Source organism: Mus caroli, unplaced genomic scaffold (assembly GCF_978045245.1).
Source record: "Mus caroli unplaced genomic scaffold, Mus_caroli_1 scaffold_18, whole genome shotgun sequence".
Classification (NCBI taxonomy): Eukaryota; Metazoa; Chordata; class Mammalia; order Rodentia; family Muridae; genus Mus; species Mus caroli.
In genome coordinates this window covers 63,345,957-63,368,659 of record NW_028227273.1, presented here as the reverse complement: position 1 = coordinate 63,368,659, position 22,703 = coordinate 63,345,957, and the positions used below count along the sequence as shown (strand labels likewise).

The following is a 22,703-nucleotide window of genomic DNA, read 5'->3' as shown; positions in this document are numbered from 1 at the left end:
GCACAGAGAAACCCTGTCTCAAAAAACTAAAATGCTCGTGGTCTTTAAAGCTTTCTAACTGATGCTGATCCTGAGGCCCCTCCCTCCTCTCATCCCCACCATCTCTCAGGGCTTTGGGCTTTCCCATGCAGAACTGAGTTCCTACATGCATGCATGCATAAGCCTCATGCCTGTGGAAAAAGGGGTGAGCTCTCAGCTCCTGCTCCTCTAGAACCATGCCTGGCTGCAGCTTCTCATGGGCTTTCTTTGAAGCTTTCTTCTCTAAGTGGTATTTGGCCGAATGTTTGCTACAGCAACTACGACATGGACTAAAACAAAAGCAGAGCACAAAATGACCCTGTCAAAGTCAGGTCCACGGAGGAGACTTTTAGAAAGGAAGAAATGAAGGAAGAGAGGGAGGGAGGGGAAAGAAAAGGAAAAGAGAAAAGAGAGGAGAGGGGAGGGGAGGGGAGGGGAGGGTATGAGTGCCCAAGGGAAAGCCTGGTTCTAAAGCTGGAGACCCCGACTGAAGGCAGGTCTCTCCCTCTGGCTGAGACCCCGACTGAAGGCAGGTCTCTCCCTCCCTCTGCCTGGAGTTTTGAGGGAGAAAGCACAGCTGGAATCATGAGGATCTGCTCAGGAGTCACGTTCCTATTGCCTCTAATGACACACAAATGCACTGTGCTGCCACCTAGGCCAAATGCTTACACTCACACACTGCTGATTTTTCAATCTGCTGCAACCATTATAACCTGAGTCAGTGAAGACTCCATCATCATCATCATCATCATCTCCTCCTCCTCCTCCTCTTCCTCCTTCTCTTTCTTCCCATAACAGGTCCCTCTCGTTCCACAAGCAGCCCTGAGACATGGAATCTTCACTCAATTTCTTGTCCCTCTTATTTTAATCCATTCAAAACTCCTGTGGGTAAAAGAGCAACTGCCAGACGAGACACTTTAGTTCCTCTTTGGGGAAATGAAATTGATTTTCTTCATTTTCAGAGAAGAGGATCACTGGGTAACAATATTGTGTCCAGTCAACACCCATAATAAAAATGTAGGCAATATTTTTTACTATCCTAGTGACTAAAGGGTTCTGTGAAAATCTTGTTCTATGTTAACCATGAGTTCAGAGGTGTCTCCTGACCAGGGAACATGCTCACCCACTCACTCCATGTCAGTCACAGCTAAAAGTTAAGGTGGATGCCATCTGGCATGGGGGGCTGCTGTGGGGGTGCTGATGAACAGGGGCCAGCTCCTCATTCTCCCTGTTTGTACCCACCATTTCTCTTCTCTCCACACCTCACTAAGGAGCCCATTTTCTGCCTTTAACCTGTCTCTCGCCTTAGAAATTATCCAAGGGCACTTCTCCAGAGGGAAAATAAACCTGGGTGACCTTCGGGTACCTCAACCACCTTTTCCAGCTCCCAGGGTCATACCTGTCCTGCAGGACTAGAGGATGCTTAGATTAGGGTTTGACCTAAAGAAGAACATAAACTGTCAGCAGAGTAACCTTTCAATGTTCTCTAAAACAGCCTTACTTGAGGCTGTCAAATAGCAGGACCCACTGGTCCTGAGCTGGGAAGGTGTGAGCGAAAAGCCTGCCAGCCGAGCCAGCCCTGCCGCATCACCACCCTCCTACGTGGGAAAGGCCCAAGTATGTCAACATGGACCCGGACCTGAGCAACCAGGGCTCCTGCTGGCTCTGGGAACCACCAGGAAGCCTTCAGAGCAATCTTCCCTCTCTCCAGCCAGAACTGCTTTCTCTGTGTAGACACCAGTGAGTGCAAAGGGCACTTCTACCTCCCAAGCTTTACCTGTTTCGTCACAGGCTTCACATGTCCACAAGAAAACATGGCACAAAACAGGACAGTTCCACAGTGCATGCCACACACTCGGGTAGCTGACTCCCTCTACTGGTTTTTGTTCTAGGTCTTGTTTTCTAGTCTTTTATTGTTATTTTGGGTTTTTGTTTTGTTTTGAGAGCAGTGTCCTTCTCAGACTCCAAATGTCCTTAAATAAAGACAAAAATGAGTTACGGTGAGCACTCACCTGCACACACGGGCTGGGAAATACAACTTTTGCCAAGACCGACACAGGTAACGTGAGTGATCGATCACTCTGATCCAATCAAGTTCGTCCATGGACACTTCAATAAAGTAGGAGTAAGACCTGTGAAGTAACAAGGAAACACGCGCCAGAGTCACGACAACCGGCAGGTAACTGTGAAAAGGAGCCGCCATGTACAACTCACTAATTATATGTCCTGTTTCACAGGCACGATTATCAAAATCAGTAATAACCAAAGCTGTGTAAAAGAAAAGCCTCTACTGCAGAATTTACCCAGCATATTGAAATTTCCTCTCTGCTTCTCTGTCTACCTCATAAAATGATGAACTGCTTAAGAACAAAATGAAATGTAAAACTGCTTTTCTCTACTTTGTCAGGTGATATGGCCATACCATATCAGCAGCTTGATAAAGCCAGGAAGAAGGAAGCAGAGAAAGTGGGAGGAGAGTTGTGGGGGTGAGAACAGAGACGCAGGGGAGTGAGGACCCTCCCTTCTTAGTGGGGAAAGCTAAGTGGAATGGCGGACTGGTTCCCCACAGAAGCCAGCTTCCCCCCAGCTACCTCTCAGTGACCTAGCAGAGCACTCTTAAAGGCAGGCAGCAGGAAAATCAACAGCATGGATGAAAAGATAAGGCTTGATTCCTTTGGATGCAACTTAAGACTTGCCAGCTAATAACCGCTGGTAATGAAAACAGCCCATCATCCTCCCCGAGTCAGCTGCCCGGGACCATTACATGCTGGTCCCACACTGGACAAATCTGTATTTCCTTGTCATGAGCCAAATTTAAATTTGAGATGCAGTTATTACTTGTACTGTAATATCAACAGGAACAATCTTGGAAGATTTAGGTGATCATAAATGTCAGCCTGCAGCCCACAGTTGTGACCAGAAAAGGTCAGCTTATTTTGTGTCATCCCCTCATTTTCTGCTGTCCCCTCAACTCCCATTCATTTTATCGCTCAGTCTCAAACTGGTTATAACCTTTTATTGAACCTCTCTGGGTTATCAGTAATGTGAGATATAATTTTACCTACCACACATCAGAATCTTTTCGGCTTAAGATTTTGAATTTCTCACCTTTGCTTCAAATGTTAGCAATGTGTGTGAGAAAAGAACAAGACAATGCTGAGGCTTCTGTGAATGGAATAGAGATGCTAAAACAGCGTGGCCCATAAATATTAACATCACGGAAACAAAAAGCAACGCTTTCAGGATCAAGCATACTAACCTCTCCCTTTATCATTTTGATACCAATTTCATTATTAATTAGATGAATGAAATATGTAAAGCCTTTGGAATGCCTACCATACACAAGCAATGAAAGCACAACACAAATACTATTATTAAATTGTTACTATTAACCAGGGACTCTTGGAAATGAGACGCGAATTAACTCCAACCTCTGTCAATTATGCTTCAAATATCCACCAAGATGGACATCAGAAAATACATTTTTAAAAGATTTATTTTAGAGTATGTTCGGGCATGTGTGCACATGCATATCTGCTGAAAAAGTCAGAAGAGGGCATCCAAGCTCCTAGCTTGCACTAGAGTTACAGGCGATTGCGAGCTACCTAACATGAGTGTTGGAACCCAAACTCCAGCCCTCTGCAAGGGGAGTATGTGATCTAACTACTGAGGCATCCCTCCAGCCCTGTGAAGTATATTCTTCATAAAAACAGAGCAGAGAACTATCACCTAGGGATCTCAAGCACACCGCACACACAAACGCTGACGTTCACCTTAAAAAGATTTCTTCAAGCAGGGCTCAGATGGTCAAAAAAGCCAAGATGGTCACCAGTGTGCCAACAAGGCACACTCTCTTCCTTCCATGTGCACGGGCTGTAACACTATTACAACTGAACCGACAGGTCCACATCCAAAAAGGCACAGCAGGTTGGGTGCTCCTAGGCTAAGGATGAGCAACACTGGAGACCATATTCATTCTACTCATCACTGTCCCTGTGCTCCTGCCACTGCAAATGGTGAAGCCCAGTGAAGCCCAGCTTTCTCTCGCTCTTGGAGCTGTGGGAAGCTGAATGTGCACCATGGCCTTGGAGCCCACCTCACTCTTCTCACAGCTGAGATTCTATTCCAAGGCTGCTTAGCTGTATACCTCAGCCACAGGACGATGTGCGTTTTAAAGGTAGCCATAATATCTAGTAAGGAACCAAATAAACAATGTTCACCTATATGCAAGGATGCCAGATAACATTTCAAAACTAGTGCCATGTTTGAAATGTAGTAACTAAAACATGAAATTAAAGCCAGGTGCAGTGGAGCACATATATCTGTAATTCCAGAATCTGGGAACTTAGGGCAGGGTTGCAAGTTTGAGATTAGACGAGGGAAATTATTGAGACTCTGCCTCAAAAGAAAACAATGTAAAAAGGAAGTCAAATCTCTGGTAGAGCCAATCTATATTTTTTGAGGCAATGTGAAGATTCTGTATTGTCTGTATATATGAGATAGACAGCAAACACAAGTTAGAGACATACAGATTTCAATCATGGGTGGTGATGAATTTACTAGCCATTTATATTTTCTGCTATGAGCTTTTCTGCATTTTTCAAAATGAACACGTATTCAGTGCTTGTATAGGAGGAAAAAAAGGGGGCTGGAGAGATAAGAGAACAGGCTACTCTTCCAGAGTTTGATTCCCAGCACACATATGGTGACCCACAACTGTCTGAAAAGCCAGTCCTAGGGAATCCACTGCCGCCTTCTGGCCTCTGAGAGTACATGGTGCATATACATTCATGCAGGCATTCAACACACAAAATAAAATATAAAAAAAAAAATTTAATTTAAAAGGGTCAAAAATATGTTTGTTTTTTAAAAAATCTAACTTTTAAACTCTTCCTCTAGAACTAATTTTGTACAGAAAGAAATAAACCTCTTTAAAAAGAAAAAAAAAAAAAAAGCACGTGATCACTAAGCATCTAAGGTCCTTTTTCCAGTTCTCTGGCCATTTCCTTGCTAAAACTTTGTGCTGGCTACTTTGTGTCACTTGACACAAGCTAGAGTCATCTGAAAAGAGGGACCCTCAATTGAGAAAAGGTCTCCTTCAGATCCAGTTGTAGGGCGTTTTCTTAGTGATTGATGGGGGAGCCCCCAGTCCACTGTGGGTGGGGCCATTCCTGGGTTGGTGGTCCTGGGTTCTGTAAGAAGCAGGCTGAGCAAGCCAGTAAGCAGCACTCCCCCATGGCCTCTGCACCAGCTCCTGCCTCCAGGTTCCTGCCCTGCTTTAGTTCCCATCTAGTAATTCACTAGTAATTCACTTCATGTGGAAGTGTAAGCCAAATGAACCTTTCCTCACCAAGTTGCTCTGGCATGGTGTTCATCCCAGCAACGGTAACCCTCTCTTGATCAACGTCCTCCGTCTGCTCGTGAAGAGAGAAAAAGGAAGAGGAACCAAAGCAGAGGACCAAAAGTTAGCTCCTCTCCAGCAAATACAACACGAGCTTCTCCAAGACAGGAAGGACTCACCGGCTGTCACGGTCCCACAGGAGTAGACGTATGTGGTTTATAATGGACGGCTGGCCAAGCTTGATCTCAATGCCAGAGCGGCAGTCATCATCAATGGGGTGCCGGGAAAATCCATGATCCAAGTCATAGTTTTGCGTGTCACCATCCAGCAAGGCCGACTTCAGCTCTCCTTTCACAACCTGGGCCCCATACTTCATAGTTGCAATGTTTTCTTCAGGTACTACGGTTGGAATAGAAAAAGCAAGTGTCTGGTATCTAGGTAATGAGGGAAAGGAGAGCTTCTAGCATTCTAGCTGATTCTAGTACCTGTATCTGATTTTAAGCTGCATAGGCAAGTCTATGGAAATGAAAATATACACTGTCCACTAAGATTAAGATAGCGTTCAGCATTCAAATCAGAATGTCACTACCACAGCTAAATGTCACTAACACAATGAGCCAAACACTAAACATTACTGAGAATACTAGAGCCGGGCGTGGTAGTGCACGCCTTTAATCCCAGCACTCGGGAGGCAGAGGCAGGCGGATTTCTGAGTTCAAGGCCAGCCTGGTCTACAGAGTGAGTTCCAGGACAGCCAGGGCTACACAGAGAAACCCTGTTTCAAAAAACCAAAAAAAAAAAAAAAAAAAAAAACCAAAAAAAAAAAAAAATTCAGAGAATACTAGAAACACAAGCAGCGGGACAAATGTGCCCTCTGCTGAACTCATCCTGCTAGCAGGTTCAATTTAACACCCGCTGAACAAAACTAGCCTATGGGATGGCCCATACCTGCCATCCGAACTGAGGGCAGCATAAGGCACAGCAAGCAGGTCTGTGCTCAAACAGAGGAGAAGCCCCAGTGTTAGGCACTGTTGGTCACACAGAGACAAGATTAATCAATTTCCAAGCTGAGAAAATAAAATTCTATTTAAAAGAAAACATCCCTTGGGTGTTTGTTGGTTTGCCATCAGAATCCTCTCTCCATTGAGATTCATGTCTGGGACTCTGAAGTACTCTCTACATATAATGCTTCCCAGGTCAGGAGGGTGTCTCCAGTGCTGACTCCTAGAACTGCCACTCTCCACGGAGGCTGCATAAAACATGTTCAGAGACTGGCGTTAAACCAAGGCTGTACTCTGAGCTGGGTATCTCAATTTCTTAATGTCAACGCAATTTCTTAAGAGGACAATGCCTGTCCCCTAGATGTTCTATGGAGACTGAGGTGATGTTTGCAAAGCATAGAGTATGTTCTTTAAGAAACAGGCATTACTATATTACACACATATGTAAGAGAACTACTCTGGTTTACAACACGTACCTAAATCCCGAGCTCCCACAGTGCACATACAACACGGCCACACAGTATGAAAAGAAAATGAGACTTTTCAGATGCACAAGGAACAGACAGGAACAATTCAGCATTGCAGAGATGGTGGGAAACAGGTTTTGCCAGAGTTTTCAAATAAAGACAAGAGGACACTGGGAGCTAAGAGCAAAGGCGACAGAGTGAGGTGAGTGGGCCAAACCGCCCAGCACAGCAGTGCCCGGCAGCTGGGGTGGGAACAGCATAACGTTCTGTGTCAACTGTTAACCTTCTCTGGACTCTGCATAGACACTGCTGTAGGCACTTTACAGATACTAATTCCTTCAAGTCGGTTCTCAGAGCACAGTATAATACTGCAGCCACCACAGACGAGACCAGGAAGCTCCGAGAGCTCAATGGACTCCCTGCCCAACAAGTAGCAGTGCTGATGCCAGACCCCAGAGTGTATAAGGCTCTGCTTCTTTTTCACAAGCAAATTCTGATAGGCCTGTCACCCACAGCGCTGACAGCACAGGTTAAGACTGAACCATAGAGGGGGTCGTTTAACAAGCCTCCACGCTTGAAAACTAAAGCCACCTTCCTTCGGTACTAAAATCTATCAGACTGAATAATATACCAGATACAAGAGTTTCAAATGATTATAGCTGAAATCTAAAATAGAAATGAAAGTTTATCACAGGTCGAAGTTTTCTTTTGAAGTTTCTCTTGAGAGCCATCGAGCACTTTCCAGCCACTCTCAACAGGTTCATTCCCCGAGAGCATCCTTCACTCCGGGCTGAGATCATCCCAACAGGGGGAGGAGCCCCCATGGCAGCTGGAATATGAATGCTCTGCTAGATAAAATACAGCTCCATGGGGGTTTGTCCCTTCAAAATCCATAGTTCAATAATGAATTTAAAAGGCAAAGTATTTCTGGAAAAATTTAAATTACGAAAATGTTCAAACTGTAAGGGTTATTTTTTTCATGAGTCCTCTTAATACCTGTATCTCTCTATGCATGAAGAGAACTCTTAAAATTATAAAGCAGCAGCAGGGACTGAGCAAGATCCTGAACAGCAATCATAATTTTCTTTACACTTGTGATTCATGCTATTTTATAGCCATTTAGAAAAAAATTAAGCTTTATAGTCCTATAGGACAAAGGTAAAAAACCAATTACTAGAAAGGGAGAAACAGGGGTCGGGAAGGTTATCTCAAACCCCTCCCCTCACTAATCTCACAGCTGAGGTTAGTGTCGGGGTCTAGACATAGACAGTCATCTACACAGGAGGCGTCACAGGTAAGGAAGGCTTGTCACAGTGCTGACACCTAGAACCAACACTCTCCAAAGAAAGAGGAGAGGCTGTGTAAACATGCTCAGAGACAGAGTCATAATTTAAACCCAAGTTACAACGTGACACAATCTGAGGCACGGGGCTAATTATTCTGTGGTTTTCTGATGTATTCCTAACCATCATGTGGGGACACAGACCTGACCCAGCCATCTATAATGAGTTATTTGGATACAATACAGGCCTCTGCCCACTGGAATCTCTTCACCCAACTCTACTACCTATGTCATTTTCTCCGCCTTTTACTAACTGTCCTCCTGCTCACACTACACTCCCTTACAGCTAATTGTCATTACGACGACTACCCAAGGTTTTAGTCTTGCTTTAACCTCCCCGTTAACCCACTCTCTGCAGGCCTAATCTTCACATTTCTCAATGCTGGTACTCAATACATATTCTCAGAGACACAACACAGCACACACTCAGAGACACAAGAAATCATGGACGAACACCTGCTTCATGAAGCACAAGTCCCAAAGTTTGGGCCCAGCAGAAGTAATTCTTTCACTTGGCAAATTTAGGCAAGTTACCAAGGAACAGCATGAGGCTAAACAGGACCCCACCCAATTTGTTTTTAGAGGCAAGTGTTCAAAACTGACTATGTGCAAACCACTCACTATACTAGACTCAGCCCCAGATGTTCAGCATCCGATAGGAAAGACACTAAACACCTTCACAAATAAACACACACCAGAGACACACAGCGATAAAAGGGAGTCACAGAGCTTTAAACAACTGAATTTATGTGATAGATGAGAAAGACTTAAAATTCTAGTCTAGAAACAAGAAAAAGATTCATTTAGTCAATGTATATATTTTAAATCTTGACTCAGGCTAGAAGACCACAGGCAAAAAAGGACACAACTCTATCTTTAAAGAGCTCAATCAATGAGCACTAGACAAGTAACCAACAATTACATCACAGTTGCAGAGGCCCAGACTATAACTAGAACACACACAGGCACACAAACTTACATACTGACTTTTACTAAAAAATTCTGAGGCTAGAATCTATGATATATTGCCTGCTATAAACATACAGAAACAAGAAATTACTGCTCTCTTCCCCAAAGTCTAAAACATGAGATAAACAAAACAAGGTATAACTTGACATTATTAGGAAAAGCACTGACTTTCAAGACAGAACATCTCCAGAAATAAGATTAAAAACTAAATGTTAAAGGAATGGAACAGAGGCAGTTCAAATATTCTAAGGAAAAAAGTAATTTCATTAAAAAGTTAATTTGCTTTCCCTTATTGCATATGCATAAAATTCATGGAATCTATCTTCCAAAGAGACCAACCAGAATCACTGGGCAAAAACATCTTCTTGATTACCCGCCCCCTTAAAAATCTGCAATTTAGTAAAGCTTCCGGAAAAGCAGCTGAGGGGTGAGTCTTCCAGAAGCCAATGTTAGTGACCTCAAAGAAGAAGCCCTCATGTCAATGCAGGCCTCTTTGCGCTTCCTGGTAAGTCTCAATGTACACACACATACACACATACACACACACACACACATTATCCAGGGAAGAACGAAACAATCACACAGACTCTGCCAGTAGATCCAAAACAAGCAGAGCTAGCTTTAGAACCATCGGCCCAGGAACAGTTCTGCATCAGTGTTAGACCTTGTTTCCCAATTAGGGAAATGCACTAAAATCATCCTCTCAATGTTTGATGACATCTCTTAAGGAACTGCTAGGAATGGACTGTGCTTCCTCAGCATTTTTATTATTAATTTTACTACTTAAATACCGTAAGAGTCATAAGACCCCCCCTCCTAGTCAACCATCCCTCAATGATTGCCAAACACTTTCACAATCTGTTCCTTGATCCCTGCCTGAATTCCTCCTAAACAAAGAATTCAACACTGTGAGCAATGATCACAGTAAATACATCATTCCAGAACTGAGTGCCTCAACTACTCCACTCAGAAAGAACCTCAGAGATTACTAGAATTCACAGCTTACACATGGACTGCCCAGCTAATCAATTCTAAGGAACCTTCCTTAACTGTATGAAGTGCCAAATATAACCTACATCTATGACCCAACCACATCTTCAATAATCAAGTTCTATGGCCCTATCAGCCAATCATGGGAAAGAAGGGGAGGGACTTAGGAGGATGCCAAATGAGGACACTCATCCTGTCGCCTCACCTTTCCCTCCTACTCCAGCCAAGGCGCTCTAATTGCTTCCTGGACCTCTGCAGGGTGTTCTCAAGAGCTACATCATTTCTCTATGGCCTTTTATCTCACTTCCCAAACCAAATAGCTCACGCACTGGGAGTATTACCCTTCCAAACACAATGGCTTCACTCCCTAGGCTATTCACAGGCTCACCACAGTTTACACACAGTCTCTCACTCTCCTCCCCCTAGCCTGGCTGGCATCAGGAAACACCACTACCTCTCCACTCAACAGCTCCCTCCTGGTTAGCGTCCGTGGCTCTCTCAGTTCTTTTGTCTCTGCTTCTCCAGTTCTTCCCCAGGTCTCCAAGGCTTGGACCATGACATCATATTCCCTTCTATGTGCTCTGAGCCTCCCTGTGCCCAGCTTTGACTGAACACCAGCAATGTACTTCCACATCCCAGGAGCTTTACCACAGAATCCATCCAGCACTCACTCACTGCTCTATGCTGCTCACTCAGTGTGTCCAACGGTAGAGCTAGAAGAGCAATGCATTTGACCCACAAACACACTGTCTTCAAACCCTAAGAGTTTGAAGCAACTGTTTACAAGAATGTGGTGACTGATGAGTCACGCAATCACATAGAGATGGGGGAAACCACATCAATACTGACAGCAATAGTCTGTTACTGAGCTTATATGTATACAAACTATTTCAGTTAATCCTCATAATAACACTGAGATAGAAAACTAGAACTCATTCATTTATTACCAGATCATATAGCTACTGACTGATTCAGGCCTTAAAATCCAACTTGCCTGGCCCAGGGACTGAGGAGATGATAGCTCAGTCTACAAAGTGGCTACCATACAAGCAGTGAGGACCCAAACCTGTTCCCAGTGTACACACAGGCTGAGTATAAGGGCACACAACTGTACATCCCAGCACTGGTCAGGCAAATCCTGGGGTTTGCTGCCCAGTCGTCACTCAGCCTAATCAGCATGTCCCAGCTCCCTGTAAAAGACCCTGTGTCTCAAGATCAAGTTGGATGACTCCTAAGGAATAATACCGAGGTTCACCTCTGGCCTCCAACATGCTGTGCACACATATGCATGTGCACCCACAAAACTACTATCAATTGAAAAGAAATCTAAGCCGGGCGTGGTGGCGCACGCCTTTAATCCCAGCACTCGGGAGGCAGAGGCAGGCGGATTTCTGAGTTCGAGGCCAGCCTAGTCTACAGAGTGAGTTCCAGGACAGCCAAGGAAACAGAGAAACCCTGTCTCGAAAAACCAAAAAAAAAAAAAAAAAAAAAAAAGAAAAGAAATCTAGATCTGATAATTCAGGAAATAAGACCAGGCTGAGGTCATCTATTTAGGGCCCATCAGCATTTCAGGAATGTCCTGAACAGTAAGCCTCTCCAGAACTGACAAACATCAGAAACCCTCCAACCGAATAGCACAGAAGCAAGCTCAGCTTCTCTCAGGAGCACTGCTGCTCATTAACTCTGAGAATGTAGATGGTGCTGGGGCTCACCGGGTACTGTTCACTATCCTAAGATAACAGGCTCTTGGAATTTCTGGCTTCTTAATATAGAAAACCGTGGTAACATACACTAAACGTAATCCTCAGTTTTACATCCTGCTAGCACCAAGATCTTCCTTCCCGGAACCCAGTCAATACCTCTGTTATTCCCCACTGCTCAGCCATCACTCCACTGTATCTGTTGTGCAGATTAAATTCCCTCCTCACAGGTCTTCCTGAACCCAGTTTAATTCTTCCAGATCACCCAGGAGAGCACCACCATGGGATGATTGAGCAGAAGGCAAGAAACTCCTGTTAGCTGGAGTGGCACTGTGATTGGGTGAATGCCAGTTTGGAAGATGGGTGAGATTAAGAGAGATAGCTGAGTATCTGAGGGACCCTGAGTAAAGAGCTTGGTACACCCAGAAGGCTTATGCTGCCCCATAATAGAATGTCTGCATGCTAGTTTAAACCAGATCATAGAAATCTTTGAATGGTGATTCAAATCTCCTTCCAACACAATGACATAAAAAGCATTTTATAGGGCTGGAGAGATGGCTCAGTGGACCTCTTTCAGAGGTCCTAAGTTCAATTCTCAACAACCACATGGTGGCTGACAACAATCTGTAATGGGATCTGATGCCCTCCTTCTGGTGTACGAAGACTGAGCACTCATGTACATAAAATAAATAAATAAATCTTTTAAAAAGAAAGCATTTTGTAATTGTCAATTACTATTATTTCATTTGCAAGAAAAAATCAAAATACTGTTATTAACATCAGCCATTACTTATGTGTGCTACCTAAAGAATCTGATACACAGTATCTACCAGGGCTTGGTGGAGGAAGGAGGACATGACAAGCAACCTTTCAGGGAAGTGTCTAGGAACATTCTGAGGAGCATATAAAAGAATGTGTCCAGAATGACAGGAAATAGCTGTGCTGGGTCGGTGGCAGCTCATCCTGTTGGGACAGACGGCAGAGACAGACACCCACAGGAAGCAGAGCTCTGTGCTCTCGGCCCAGCATATATGCTTTGCAGACCTGCACCACAGCTCTGCAGCTAGAACTAGCGTACGATGCCAACAAAAGTCCTAGGTGAGGAGGGGAGCAGGTACTTACTGAGCATGCCTCTGTAGTTGAGGTCCATATCCCGGCTCTCCGACCGCACTTTGATGGCATCAAGAATAGCATCCGGAGACAAGAGTCCTGACGGCCTCACGACGTTCAGAAGCTCAGTGAGGCTCATTAGAGGTAAGCGCACAGCCTGCATGATTTCAGCATGATTCTCTTTTGCATTGTGCTTACACCAGTTTAACAAGGCTAAGAATATATCTTTCTCAGGAGCAGCAAACGAATCTCTTAAGACGATATTCAGGAGTGCTGTCTGCAAAGGGTAAAAAGGGACCATAAAAAGTCAGCGTGGAGCACACCCACATGCACAGCCAGTCAGCCTGACCGGACCACAGAAAGCAAGCCTTCCCTTGGCTTTCAGTCTTCCTAGCTTTTCCCTTCTCCACTTCCAGCTGTGTAATACAGCATTCAGAAAGCTGAAACAGGGGGATTACTGTAGGTCTCAGGTCAGCCTGGGCTACATACAGAGTGAGTTCTAGAAAACACAGGCTATTCAATTTTAAAAAGAAAAAGAACAGCACCCTTCATTCAGACTCAGGCATTCACTATATAAAGCAATGAGGTCTTTCCCACACATCTATACCTGTCTTTTTTTTGTTTTAAACAGATTTATCTTGTTAGTTTTTAAAATTACAATGCAGAGCAAGTGATGTTTGCAAACATTTTGTTCTTACTTGTAACACTCCTTTGCTCCACTTCACATGCCACTACCCTACACACACACACACTCACACACGCACACTCACACATACCTACCTTTTTTCTCAGTCTCCTTTCTTAAGATCTCCTCTTCCCTTTATATAACTCCCTTCCTAGCTCATGGCCTACCCCTACTGTGTTAGTTAACTTGTGTCAACACAAGCTATACAGTCTTCTGGAAGAGGGACTCCCAACTGAGGAAATGCCTCCATTAGATTGGCCTGTAAACACTCTGTGGAGGCATTTTCTTGATTAATGGCTGCTGTGAGAGGAGGCCCAGCACACTGAGGGCAGTGCACCCCTGTGCAGATGGGTCCTGGGTTTAACAAAAAAAGCCAAGCTGAGCGAGCCTTAGGGAGCCAGCCAGTGGCCAGCACTCCTCCAGGGCCTCGGCTTCGTTCCTGCCTGCACATTCCTTCCCAGACTCCCCCAGTGATGATGAGGGTAGCCTGAGAGCTGTCCGCTGATAGAAACCTTTTCCTCCCCAAGCTGCTTTTGGTCATGGTGTTTTATTAGAGCAATAGAAAACAAACTAAGATGGCCACGCCCTTACATTTGCATATTTCTGCACATATCCGTTATAAGAGCAACAAATGACATTTGTCTCTGAGGATGGCTTGTTTCACCTCCTGTGAGGATTTCCAGTTCGTCTGTCCTTACTGTTTCACTTCTCTCTGGCTGAGTGAACCCCACTGTGCTTATGCACCACATCAATTATGTGGCTGCTGACAGACCTTCAGACAGCTTCCATTTTTTAGCTACTGCAAACAGCGCAGCAATAAGCCTGTATGTGCAAGTATATCTCCTATGTTGACTTAAAGTCCTTTGGGTATATATGCAGGAGTGGGTATAGTTTGTAGCCATCCTTTATAAAACAGCAAGAACAAAGATGACAAACTACATGTGTGAGCACATGCATACATGTGTGTATTCTCTGGGAATATGTACATTTGTAAGTCAGTGAGATAAGCCTAGAATTAAAAGCCTTTTGTTTTACAGTAGTAGCACTGCACTGTCATGGTCTCAATCCTCAGATCTCCAGACTGACCTCCAGAGTAATGTTATATATACACACACATATATATTAAAAAGTATAGTTCACTCAAATCAAGATGCATATTGTTTTAAAGGAATATACACACACAAATGAGAGAGAGCTGTATGATCTAAAGCTCCAGCAGTCAGGGGCACGAGCTGGACCAGATGACTGCTTTGAAAGCAAGGGTTTTGATTCTTGGACCACTGTGGTATGGTCATTTAAGGACAAGAAGGCAGAGCAGAACACACCTTAGACAGGGAGAGGAAGCCATCGCTGGCCAGCACCTCCTGAGCATTTCTGTCCATGAACATGCAGCACATACACGTTAACTTGGGAAGCGAGTAGAGACTGGCAACATCAAAGGTCATACAGACATTCTGAATGTTCAGTATGGTGCAGAGATACTCAGAGGTAGAGTCCTCCAGTTCTGGAAATCCGTATTTGTGAGCCAGGCTCAGGAAGTCCAGCAGCACCTCCTCCTTCTCATCGGTGAGCGTCGCCCGCCCTGTGTAGATGTATCTGAGGAGCATCGTGAAGGCCTCTGCCGTGGTGTCTTGGAGAGGGATCTCTGCTTCGGGCTGCGACTCTCGCATCCCGCCATACAGTAATGCTCTGCACACCAAACAAGAAACACAGTTGGAAAAACCTCAAGCATGATTTGCTGCAAAATATATGAAACAACGGTTACCAACACTATACAGATATAAATCTGCTTAAAGATACGAAGATCCAGGTCCAGAAGTGCAAGTGCTTTTAAATGGTTCTTTAAAGGAAACAAGAAAATTATTTTAAAACCATTTTGAGGATTGGAAAGATGGCTCTGCTCTTCTAGAGGTCCTGAGTTCAATTCCCAACAACCACATGTTGGCTCACAGCCATCTGTAATGGGATCGGATGCCCTCTTCTAGCGTGTCTGAAGAAACCTACTGTGTACTCATGTAAATAAAATAGTTAAGTCGTTTTTAAAAACCATTTTGAATGAATACCACAAACAACTGAGCTAATGAGACAGTATGAGAATGCCAGAGCATACAGAAAGTTGGAAGGGATCTTCTGAGAGAACAATGACCTTAATATAAAGATATTGCCAGTGCATAAGCAGTTTACAAAGTAAACCCCGACATGGCACAAGGAGACAAACAAATGGAAGCTCTAACAGCTGCGCAACAATGAGAAAGTGGGTTCTGCCCTGCAGTGCTCTAAAAACTACGGAAGTGAGCCCCTCTGTTTTGGAAAGCAACTGAGTAATATACCTATTCAAATCTGAAACACACATACCCTTCAACTCAGTAACCATTCTTTTAAGACACGGCTAGAGAAAAACACAATTCCTTAGGGGTATAAAGGAATGAGTCCAGAAACCTTGGGGAAATCAGAACGTCATGATGGACATGGTTGAAACACTGTGTCCTGCGTAGGCTATGTATCATTGGGAAGATCAATGGAGATCAGTGGACTCTCTAGGAAAGCTCTGCCACGGCTTTCCCAGTAATGAGTAAAGGGGCTCGATGCTCTGTGAGGTCCCCTCTTGTACAGCTATCATGCCCTTGTGGGGAACTGACAGGCTCTAGGACAAGGCTCAGTCAGAACCCCAACTGCTGACAGTTAACTTTCCTTTGCACAAGAACAGGGTTCTAAAGGAGAATCTAAGAGCATTGGTGATCAAGTGGGTTTAGCCCAAGTGAGCCCCTAAATACCTCAAAGGATCAATATCCACAGAAGCAAAAAGGTCAGTAAGTGAGGGAATGTGTTTTGGTAGCTCAATACCATCTTCATGTTTCTGGAAATGTCTAGGTTTCTTTTAAAGAATACACTGATCACATCCACATGCAGGTCTTTTATCAAGAGAACATACAGTATTCAGAAACAATAAACATAAAGGTGAGAATTTCTATTATTAATTAAAGAAGGACCTTCAAAAGCACTTTCATACAAAAAGTAGGCAAAGGGAAAGGAAAGGCAGAGGGAGGACAGGCACCAGAACCTATGGCCAGGCCAAGGCCAGGCGCCATAGAAACCGGCCCTTAGGAGGGCTCCCGGCTCTGGCTGGTTTCTGAGCTTCCGGTTTCACCAATAGTATTTCATTTGTTCAGGAAGACAAGGTGTAAAAATGTTCATAGAACTATAGTAGTTCTAGCTACGGAGCACACACTGAGGGGGAGTGTGACACCGAGGTGTGCCTGCTCTGATGTCGCCCCTCCTTTCAAGGCCACATGCAGCTTTCACTGGAGGACATATGAAATATTCCCTGAGCCACAGGCATCCCAATTTCTCCAAGTGAAACTGTGACTCTATGTACCAACTTTCTTATTGTAAACAGACAAAGGCTTGGTAATGTCAGGTCAAAGATAAATGATCACATAGGTAAGAAGTCACTGGTGATCCCCACTTAGCAAACACTAGATGAAGTGTAGAGAAAAGGAGTTCTGTTTAATTTTTATAACCTGGAAAATTAAGGAGCTAACAAATAGCTGTCTGTAAGTGGGATTTTTTCATTCATTAAATATGCACTTGTGTATATATGTATGTATATATATGTATAATATTACATATATATTATATAACATAATATATGTTAGTTTTAGTTCTAATGTAACTCTGAAACAGTCTCAGTTAATCCTTGTTTCCTTGAGTGGATTCCCGCATGCCTGGGAGCTCTGTCAGCCACAGGTGCTGGCTGCAGTAATCCAAAGCCGAGACGCACGCATGTTCATTTACAGTCTGGAAAGCCAGCTCACCCACAACAAGAAGCCTACCCACCAGGAACTCAGTGCACACTCCCTCCATCTACTGTGCGCAGAAGGCAAAAGCAGCACACACAGCTGGAGGAAGGTCCTTCAGACATCACGCACAAAGAGTTAATTGGTGCTGTCTGTCCCAGACAGCCTTCTAAGCCCCTAAATTCTAGGCTGGTTCCTAAAGAGAGAGGAATTCTCAGGAAGTGACAAATCTAGACCCTGGATTCCACTTGGTACACTTGAGTCCCATATTTTTCATAGAAAACACCACTGCTTCCCACATGACTTAAATATAAACAATAATAATAATTATTATTATTACTATACACTTACCGAAAATATTGGCACCTCGCTGCTAAAATTACCCTGTGGGCAGGAAAGCGCTTCTTTTCCACAACAAACGTGACATCACCATATTCTTCACCAATCAACAAGGCACCAATATGCTCAGACAAAATGTGCACATGATCAATTTCCCCCACTGCAGTAAAGGGGCGAAGAGGGTGGCTGTTACTCATCCTGTGGAACAGATGATAGTCACTGGCCTGTCAGAGAAGGAGTGGGAGTTAGTGAGCAAGAGGAGCATGCGCACAAAACCACACATTCTATCAGCCACCCAAACTCTCCACCAAAGGCCATCAGTACTGATTACAGTTACTTTCTTTTTGAAACAATTTTTGATGTGTAGTCTAGACTGGCCTTAAAGTCTATGTATATCAGATTATCCTAGAACTCACGACCCTCCCACCTCAGCCCAAAGTGTCAAAGGTTGCTTTTTAATTAACCTGCTCATTCTAAGCAGCAGCTTAAGCTGTTCTCACTAACTCAAAGACCTTCATTGCCTCCTCACACTAGGAAAGGAAAAATGCCAGGATAGTCACAAATTAGCAGTGCTTGGGGCCATCACCATCTAGAAACATTGGCTCTTTGCCAAACAGCACCTCAAAGAAACGAAACCCAACGAGCAGAGAATACCTGCATCCAGCAGAGACTGGTTTAGCAAAGCTGGATACAGTATACCCCACCCCACATCCCCGGCAGCATCTTTCTGGCACAGATCTAGGCATAAATTATGAACAGTAAATTTAATATCTTTTCATGTAAGAGATTTTGATCTGAAGCTACCTTAAATAATTTACAAAAACGATCTTCTGTGGTCACAAAGGTAACTTACTTTATTAATAAAATTTTAGAGGAATGTCATAGCTCTCTTCCAAAATGAGCCCATCTGGCATAGTCTCTAGATTGCCACTTCACATCCTGGTGATGCTATACATGTCTAATCCAGCACTTTCAAGAGACCAAGGCAAGATTATGAGTTCGAGGCTAGCCTGAGCTATATGATAAGGCTTTTCTTTCATACTTGTGCCTCTAATGATCAGGTTGATGGTGATTGTTAGCATATCGTATTTTGAGGTACTTCTATAAAAATAATTGAAAATCAAGAGGTCAAGGTTCAATACATTCAAAAAGGAAGTTAAGGCCTTAGAAAGCTAGAACTGTTTGTAATCTTTTATTTGCAAGTGCAAAAGATGGAGGCCTGGCTTGTGAAATTTCAGAGGGAAGATTAAAGATTTTTCTCAGGGCCATTGCTAGTTTGATTGTGAAGATTTTGTGGTTCTGGTTAGCTGGGGCTGAAGAATCAGCCATGATTAACAAGATACCAAAACTACTAAAGTGAAAACTTTGCATTACTGGGACTATTGATGCTGGTTAGCTGGAGCTAAGAAATTAGCGGTGATAAGAAGAGAGCAGCATCATTGAGGGGACATCTTCTGGGAAGTGTTTTCTGAGAGCACAAAGAGGCTGTGTTCCAGAGATAGCCAAGGTTGTACCTCGTGCTGCAGAGGGACTTGATAATGTCATCCAGGGGGTACTGGTTTTGAAGGCATGAAGGAGTCATGCAGAGCAGCTGAGGCTCGGCACTGTGAGAGGCCATGGAAGGCCATTGGTGAAAGTGCAGCCTCAGTAGCAATTGATGGCCCAGGACTAAAGGGGTCATGCAAAGGAGTTGAGGCTTAGCACCATGAAAAGAGCCTATGAGAGGCTATTGTTAAAGCCAAGTTACAGTGGAAGACAGCAGCATTTTGGAGATGTCAGTACTATGAGATGACCACCAAGAACAGCAGCAGCAGTGGAGTATAGGCATCTGGAGCCTAGAAGACAACGTGTGTGCTACAAAGGGCAGGGCTGGAGAAGTGACCTAAGCCCTTGGAGGAAATTAGTGAGTTGGATCCCAGACATTGGATGGTTGGAGATTGATTTTTGCTTTTGATTGGACTGTGCCCTGATATTTTTCCCTCTCTAAAGAAGAAACTATTTTAGTGGAACCCACAGTTAAGAGACTTTTAATTGTAAAAAGACTTTTGATTTTAAAAGGTATTGGATATTTTAAAGGATTGAACTTTTAATATGTAAAGACTGTGGGACTTTTAAAGTTGTTTAGATCTTGGGGATGAATAAGAAAGTAAGGGTTGAGACTTACTAGTGATGTATTTGTGTGTCAAGTTGACAAGGGGTCAATTGTACTGGCTAGTTTTGTGTCAACTTGACACAGGCTGGAGTTATCACAGAGAAAGGAGCTTCAGTTGGGGAAGTGCCTCCATGAGGTCCAGCTGTGGGGCATTTTCTCAATTAGTGATCAAGAGGGAGAGGCCCCTTGTGGGTGGGACCATCTCTGGGCTGGTAGTCTTGGGTTCTATAAGAAAGCAAGCTGAGCAAGCCAGGGGAGGCAAGCCAGTAAAAGAACATCCCTCCATAGCCTCTGTCTGCATCAGCTCCTGCTTTTTGACCTGCTTTAGTTCCAGTCCCAACTTCCTTTGGTTATGAACAGCAGTATGGAAGTGTAAGCTGAATAAACCTTTTCCTCCCCAACTGCTTCTTGGTCATGATGTTTTGTCCAGGAATAGAAACCCTGACTAATACAGCAAGCATGCCTTTTTCAGATGTAATTCAGCCAATTCATGAGGGCTTTCACAAGCATTCAGGTCCTCTGGGGTAGGAGGTGGCTGGTGGCTCAGAGGTAGCCTCTGTATTGAGCCCAAGTAATCTGAGCCAGATATACCCTCTCCACTGGACCTCACTGTTTGCAACAATGTACTTTAATCAAGTTGAAAGGCTGAAGATCTCTCATCTTCAAATTTCTACACCCAGCGCTGTTATCAGCAAGATGTGTGAAAGCCTGTCTCCTGTGACTGTGGGGAAACCTTCATGAACCAAGTTCTTTAGCTGCTTGGTATCACATTAGCACTCCAACAGCAGGAGCCATGATGAAAGGGAAGAGGGTGGGTTGCGGGCAGGCAGGAGCACCTCCCCTGCTGCCCAAGGGTGGAAGTTTGCATGAGAATGGTCCCCAGAGGCTCCTGTGTGTGAATACTTGTCCCTGTTGGTAGAACTGTTTGGGAAGGATTAGGAGGTGTCCCTCAAGTTACAATTTGAGATGTGAGTTCTCAGCTGTTCCTCCAGCGTGTCTTCCCACCACCACCATAGGCTTACTCCTCTGCAATCACTGTCACACTACATGTTTTCCTTTATAAATTGCTTTGGTCATCGAGTTTTAGCACAGCAATGAAAAAGTTACTAATACACAAGGCAAACCCCCCTTCCTCAACTGCAGCTTCCATTTCAAAGAGTCAAACTCAACCATCTACAGTCATTTGTATGAGAAACACCAAATTCAGCTTAAAAGAACCAACTTAGAAGCATGAGCAACAATAGGAAATGTGGGCTGACACTTTAACACAGGAGTTGGGGCACTGTCTATAAAGGTCACATAGTAAATACTTTCGGCTTTGTGCACTACACAGCTTTGTCATACATATTTCAAGTCTGCTTTAGGAACTGAAAAGCAGCCATAGGGAATAAGTAAATAAATGAGCGAGTCTGTGGCTTAATACAGCTGTTTTTGTTTTTAATAAGATGGTGTCATTGCAAGAATTAGGACCTGAGTTCAATCCCAAAAACCCACATTAAAATGCAAGACACGGCTCAACACATGCTTGTAATCCCAGCCCTGGAAAGCAGAGATGGGTCCTTGGGGTTCATATTCAGTTCATACTCAGCTGCAAGCCATCAAGCAAATGGGGGGAGGGGGTAGACAGTGTTTGCGGACAAATTAATGCCCAAAGTTGTCCTCTGACTTCTACAAACAAAACAGAAATAACACATGAGTGCATATGTGTACACACACACACACACTCCTTTTTTTAAAAATGGGTTTGAACAATAAACCAGTGTGCCAAGTGCTTAACTAACATCTAACCTGATCAAGAACTCTAAACAAAGGATCAGACAGGGTGTGAGGTTTCTTTTCTTTTCCACTAGTTTATCCACTGATATTCAAAATAACCTGGTCACTTCCTATGTTGGCCAGAAAACCCTGAAAGCTACCAGATTGTGACTCCAAATCCTACTCCTCCCAGAAGTGCTCACATCATTCTGTTACTCCAAACCCAACAGACTATTGCACTGACAGTATGCACTGCATATGCCTCATGAACATCCTCTGATGGAATAGCTCTTAATATTTATCTAAGTCATGGCCAAGACTCAACCCCCTGCTAAATGACTCTGGCTGAACAATGACTGATTTTCAGTTAACTAGCTCAGTGGGATATTTACAATTCATCAGCTGACAAATCATGAACATTAATTCTGGATATGTAAATATCTGCCTTAATGGGTTCTCCAGATCTTCACTTCTCAATACATATAATTTCACTTTGCTAAATTTACATTTTAATTATGTTTTTCCAAGTGGAAACATAAAGTGAATAGTGCTAGATACAGAAAACAGCCACTTAGTGTGGAATAAACACAATTTTTATTGGCATATAGAAATAATTTTAATTAGACCAGTGATTCTCAACAAGCTTGCCATACACTGGAACCACACAGGAAGCTCAGAAAAATGAAAATAAGATGCTTGAGCCCTCTCCCATCAGAGTCTTACTTAATTAGCCTGTGATGGGGCCCAGGCACTGCAGTCACCACATTAAGTGATTCGAATGAGCAGTGTGGAGTAGCTGTGGGTTCATGCTATGGTTTGAATGTGGTTTGTCTTCCAAACGTCCATCTGATGAAGGCTTGATCAATCAGATCACAGAACCAACACATGATAGACTCAGGAGGTGGCAAGTCACCTTCAAGAGGTGAGTCAGCCCAATGGGAAGTTTGTGAGGTCACTGAAGACTGAGCAGTCCTCAAGAGTGGAAGCCACAACAAGCATGGGTCCACTAAGCTCTCAGGCTTCATGCTTCAAGATCT

General features: G+C 43.8%; 1 protein-coding gene across 3 annotated transcripts in view; it reads right to left on the bottom strand.

Moving 5' to 3' along the window:
- The window catches only part of Btbd9 (BTB domain containing 9), a 351,932-nt gene that overhangs the window by 290,110 nt on the left and 39,119 nt on the right, over positions 1 to 22,703 (bottom strand). For all 3 annotated transcript variants that reach the window (XM_021186356.3, XM_021186361.3, XM_021186357.3), the window contains exons 2-6: positions 17,772 to 17,983; positions 14,949 to 15,312; positions 12,951 to 13,215; positions 5,539 to 5,758; positions 2,031 to 2,150 (exon numbers count right to left, since the gene is read on the bottom strand). In XM_021186356.3, coding sequence (XP_021042015.1) covers positions 2,031 to 2,150; positions 5,539 to 5,758; positions 12,951 to 13,215; positions 14,949 to 15,312; positions 17,772 to 17,956 — 1,154 coding nt within the window. In that variant the 5' untranslated portion in view covers positions 17,957 to 17,983. The remainder of the gene's footprint in view (positions 1 to 2,030; positions 2,151 to 5,538; positions 5,759 to 12,950; positions 13,216 to 14,948; positions 15,313 to 17,771; positions 17,984 to 22,703) is intronic.